Genomic DNA, 6000 nt, shown 5'->3' on the forward strand with positions numbered 1-6000 from the left:
CTGATGTTATCCTTGAGATGTTGGTAGATAAGTTATATACAATATGTCAGCTAAAGTCCCTAGGACTTGTAAAATAGTTAGTGGAAAACAGTTAATGGAAGATATAATAATAAGTGACAGATGTATATACAGTGCGGTGGAATAAGTGTTGCCCCCCCTGTTAACTTGTTTATTTTAAGAATATAGGCAAAACGCTCGGATAGGTCGATTTTTAAACTAACCATAGTATATTATAGCATCAACGTTTCGAACTTTACGCAATCCCTCTTCAGGTGATAGCCATAACTTTGATTTTTTTAAATGGGAAAGTACATCATGTGACACCTCATTTAACAGCTTTTAAAATACTGATTTCAAAAATGTATAATACTTTAATCCTTTTTGAGATCGCAGGCCCAAAATTTCGGTCGAACTCTTTTTAAACGCATTTAAAGAGGTATTGCGTAAAGTTCGAACGTTGATGCTATGATATACTATGATTAGTTTAAAAATCGACCTATCCGTGCGTTTTGCTTATATTCTTAAAATAAACAAGTTAACAGGGGGGGCAACACTTATTCCACCACACTGTATCTAGCAAATAGAGCGTACTATGTGTGTGTTCACAAAGAGGGAATGGCATTAGATGAACTTATTAAATTTTTATTTTAGAATCTTTAAGAAATTGTATGATAATATCATTAATAGTTTTGGTGTTGAAGCTTAGTAGGTGTGAAATATTCAGCTGTAAACTTACATTCTGCTCCTGAAGTCTAGCAATTAGTGCTTTCGTATGGTATTTATTAAGTTCACAATTAAAGATTATATGATTTAAATCTGCAGTAGAGTAGTTATCACATGAACAGAGAGAGTTGATACGCATTAATATTTTAGCTAAATGTGCAGGAAAATTGCCATGGTTTAATCTTAAGCGACTTAGGGATGTGGAATAAAATCGAGTAACGTGATAATCAAATATATGTGGGATATTTTGCGGAAGTTGTGGGTATATGTAAGTGTAAGGATTCCTCAAAAGCCAAATAGTTTCCCATTTCTTTCTTAATTTTTTATGCAATTCTGGAATGTAATCGCTGGAGATTGTTAAATCTATTATTTCATTTAAAGTTGCTGAATTCTGTGCCATTTCATCCACTATCTCATTTTCTTTGATTCCGGCATGCCCTTTTACCCAGATAAAGACCAAGTCACTGCTATTATTTTTAAATCGAGCGATTGTCTTTTTAATATGACATAACAACTCATTGTTGTGTTTTTTGGGTATTGGTTGTGATATTTCCTCAAGAGCAGATAAAGAATCTGATAGTATAACAGTGTCTCCAAAGTTCTGTTCAACCGCGTAAGTTAGAGCTCTTTCAATACTTTTTATATTAGAAACATAATAAGCGCTACCTACACTATTGCATGTTTTTGAACCATCTCTATAGATAGATGTATTTATAATTAGAAAATTCAGATAAAATTAATTTTATAATTTTATTGTTTTGGCATGGTAAGTTTCTGTATGTAGGTTTTATGATCTTTGGAAAGATTGCGATTTCCTCAATAGAAAGGTTATATATGGGTAATATTTGTTTAGTGTTAATGCTAAAGTTGTTAGTTTCTAGATAAGCATCTGTAAGAGGGGGAGAAGTTTTAATTCTCCAATTAGAATTTGTGAAGTTATATTCAGTGAGACTGTTAATTTTACTTAATAATTTATGTGAGTCTAAAATCCCGGTCTTTAATAGAAACTTATTAGACAAGAATTCTCTTCTAAGGTTTAGAGGAGGTTCCTGAGCTGCTGCTAGAATTGCAGCACATGGCGTTGACTTAAACGAGCGTACTATGGATTAAAGAAACTTTTAACATCGAATATATCACAAAAAGAACAAAAATATTGATATACAGAACTAGCCTATCAGAAACATGGACGATAACAAAAAGTGATGAAGAACAGTTAGGCTATTTTGAATGTAAAATTCACAGGCATTTATAAACGCTTGCAGGAAAACGGATTATGGCATAAACGTAATGAGATGGAGCTGTCGAAATACATTTATAACCAAAGACCAGATGGAGTGAGGAGAAGATGTGGGCACAGAGCATGATTTAAGGACCAGGTGGAAGACAACTTAAGAATATTAAGAGTACGAAATTGGAAAACCAAGGCGATGGATGGAAGCTGATTCTGGAACAGGCCAAGAGCCACCATGTGATGTACCACCATGGGTTTTAGGGCCAATGATGATAATGATAATAAGTGAACTGGCTGCAGTACAACCTACATAATATAACTGATAGCTTTCAGAGAAAGAAAGTTGAAATGAGCCTTTTACATGAACAGATTGGTTTGAAAACAATCAATAACAATATGAAAAACCAAGTTATATTGAAGTATTGATAACTTAGATCGTTAGATGATTGAGTAAGTTGATTAATTAGATACATATATAGCTATTGTAATAAAACATCTAACTTCCATCTTTCTCCTATGAATTTGAGCGCATAATACTAATTTTTGGAAAAAGATATGAAAATATGTTAAAAAACAAGTGCAAGCAGCTAGAATGCTTACTTATAATTAACAATAAATAACAGAATTAGATTGAACTTAATTGATTTAAATAAATAAAATACAACAACATAGGTACTTGCATTGTACTTTCGTACAAGAACAGAAAATACCCTATATTTGTTGGTCAGAGTGACATTCCAAGACCCAAAAATTTCATAAAAATGAATAGATGTTGGTACCTCTTTTAAGTACATATTTAGAATATTAAATCTCTTCTAAGTCTAGAAATTATCATTTTCCCTGGCATTTCTATTTTATTATTTATTTCAAATCTTGGTGTGATATATTTTGTTGAATAAAGTCAAAATATATTTAAGTTCTATCACAGCTAGTGAAAAAAATTTATTAGACAACATATTTGTGCAGAAAATTTGTTTTTTATGGGACAATATTCCAAACACTAATGGTTTGGTATGAGTTTTGATGCTAGAGCAATCTTTTAAGAATGATTGTATTTGAAATTAACGATTATTAAAATAAAATTCAGTATCACCTATCTGTTTTAAATGGTCAACTTTAAAATGTTATTTTATAATAACTATAAGATTGAAGTTATAATTCTAGGGTTAAACAAATGTAAACGCATATTCAAAAAAGTTCCATTTTATGCACAAAAGCAGACGCCTATTTCAAATTGTTCTCTTTTATATTTGAAAGTTTGGTTCCTTTACGCTAGTACCAATCGTATAATATATTTAACTGTTGCATTACATACCTTTTTCCGAAAAAGACATATTTTATACAAAATTTATTAATTTTCTTTAAACACTGAACTATTTCAAAACACCATAGTTAAATTTGACATGTCACGTGACCTTAAAGCGCTGCAAATCTGCAAAGTACCAACAAATAATTTAAAATTAAATTTCCCTGTATGAAGAATGCCGCGCACTTTAAAAAATCTCTGACGATTTCAAATTTCAACCACACATGTTTAAAAATTGATTCCATAGGAAGCAAAATCATATTAATTATAATACTAGCCCTTCTTCCATTCTAAAGAAAGAGTTTGCTTTATTTGAACAATTGAAAATGTGACATTTAGCTCGCCTTAATGAAATGTCAAATAGAATGTCTTTTGTACTGTTTATTTTATTTTAATTATGGAGAACGCCGAAAACCCCTGTAAGACAAAAGTACAAGAAAAAGTTTATATTTACCCAAAAATCACAGAAGAATGTGCAGATAACGATAGAAATAATATAGATAGGAAACCAAAAAAACTAGACTGCTCGAAAAAGAAAGAACTCGCAGGAATTTTTGAAAAAGATGGTGTCGGTGTCGATAAGGAGATCCTGGTAAGACATGTATAGAATGTTAACATTTAATTTCCAACAAATGTCAATTGCTATACGATTTACAAATTCATAATTCATTAATAAATTGCTGATGGCTGGTTTAAATTAAAATTGATTGCAATACCAGGAATTTTTTGAAAACAGTTATCGTAGTTCAATTTACTATTGAGAGATGGCGCAAAAATAATTAAAGTCGAAAGTTCGGTAAAATTTTTATTAACATATTTTTAAAATATATTATTTAACAGTTACTTAGACTAATATTATTTAGTAGACATAATAAAACTCAAATTATTATTTAATTGCTTTATAATAATTTTTAGTGATTATTTAACCCTTGGCATAGATGTCGCTCGTCGTCTAAACCGTGTTGCCGCTTCATGAACCGAAGAAATACTTTAAAAGATAACTTCTTGGCTCTTATTTTTTCTGTAATTAATTAATTTTGCCATCTTTACCATCTCTCTCTTCCTTTCTTTTTGTTTATTTATTTGATATACTTAATTTTTTTATTTGCTAATAATGAATTTTGTCTTTAGTATATTTTACTTTCGTTGATTATTTCGTTATTTCTGATCTACCTTTGCTCTTCTTACGTGGAAGTCACACCTCGCAAATACTGCCACTGAATAAAAAAAGTTTCAAAGGTTCCAAGGATATGCCATCGGCTTTGTAGCAAAACAACTGAAACCTAAAAAATTATCTGTTGATCAAATGTTTTATAACAGTTAACTGCCAATTGGCAAACCCATTATATGTAGGTACCTATGTTGCGTTGGTTTAGTTGATTAAAGACCATGCAATAAAAGACAATAACATTTGTTCCAATTGTTCCAAAAAGTGCCCAAGGTTCGTTTTTATAGGAATTATAGTTGTGCAATGAGATCGTAGATCGTGGCTCACTACACCCTTGATAAACATCAGAGATGACGGAGGACTGCTCTAGGTAGGTATACCTACCGTTAAAGGGGTGATACACACGCGAGTAAGTACGCGAACTTATGGCTCGTGACCTTTTTCGTGCGTGTATCACCGCAAGTACGCGTACTTTAAGTCCGCCGAGTAAGTACGCCGTCGATCCAACAAGTTTGAAATCTTACTCGTAACCCGTACGTGTATCACTGCCACCATCATGTTATTGCGTTTAAAGTTACACTTATATTTTCACTAATTAAGCAAATTGCCTAGAAATAATTCAATCGTTTATTATTGAAAGGAGACAAGTTACATTTTATAAGTTTTGAGAAAACTGTAAAACACTATTTTAAGCTATACTAAATTATTTTGATCACTTGTTTTTGAGTAAACCTAATTATTTATAGGCTGCTTTATCCTCCTGATGAAAATATTACCATCTTATCTATGATATTTTGTTTGTTTATGCCTACCTTGTATTCAGTGGCGTAACAAACTCCGTCGGGGTCCCCCCGCAGAATTGGAAATGTGGCCCCTTTAAAAAAATTATTAATGCGAGATGTGTAACAAATACCTATATGTGTTACAGCCCAGTAAATCAACGTAAAATATGGCGATACCGTGTAATTTTCAGTGTCACCACCGAAGTGGTCAACTCAAGACTTTTCCGGTTATTTATGGGTAAAAATGTTTATTGTTCAACAAAAAAACCACGTTTTTAGGCGACTTTTCGCAAATAGTTCAAAGAGTATGTATTCGATCGAAAAGAATATTGTTAGCAAAAATGTATCTAGCTTATAAAAAAAAATTAAACTAAAATGAAGTCTATCGACTCAGTAAAAGAAAACCTGTAGCCCATGAAAAGTTTTTCTTATTCGTTAAATTCCAAATCGAATATATTTCAACGTGAAATAACCAAAAAATTAAATACTGTTCGGGGAAACTCATTAGAACTTTTTTAACGTGTTTAAAAGAAGCTTTATTTTTTACAAAAGTTTCTAGCATCAAAACTAAGCCAGTTACGCTCAAAATACAGATAATCCCATTTTTTGGTAAAAAATTGTGAAAATTACCCCCTATTTAGCACCCCAAATGAAACTAATCGTTATCGCCTTATAACTTTTTATACGATCTGTAAGATTCACCGGTTCACAGTGCTTATTTTTAAAAGGGTCCTAGTTGAAGGGCTTGAACGAGTCACTAATCACGAGTATATGCAAATTTTAAACAGCC

At 31.6% G+C, this 6000-nt stretch overlaps 1 protein-coding gene across 1 annotated transcript in view; it reads right to left on the reverse strand.

Annotated features, from left to right (window-relative positions):
- The window catches only part of LOC114338617 (protein lin-54 homolog), a 108696-nt gene extending 105317 nt beyond the window's left edge, over positions 1 to 3379 (reverse strand). Inside the window, exon 1 of the mRNA XM_028289217.2 lies at positions 3270 to 3379. Coding sequence (XP_028145018.1) covers positions 3270 to 3288 — 19 coding nt within the window. The 5' untranslated portion in view covers positions 3289 to 3379. The remainder of the gene's footprint in view (positions 1 to 3269) is intronic.
- Positions 3380 to 6000: the final 2621 nt, after the last annotated feature.

Source organism: Diabrotica virgifera, chromosome 7 (genome assembly GCF_917563875.1).
Source record: "Diabrotica virgifera virgifera chromosome 7, PGI_DIABVI_V3a".
In the NCBI taxonomy this organism is placed as follows: Eukaryota; Metazoa; Arthropoda; class Insecta; order Coleoptera; family Chrysomelidae; genus Diabrotica; species Diabrotica virgifera.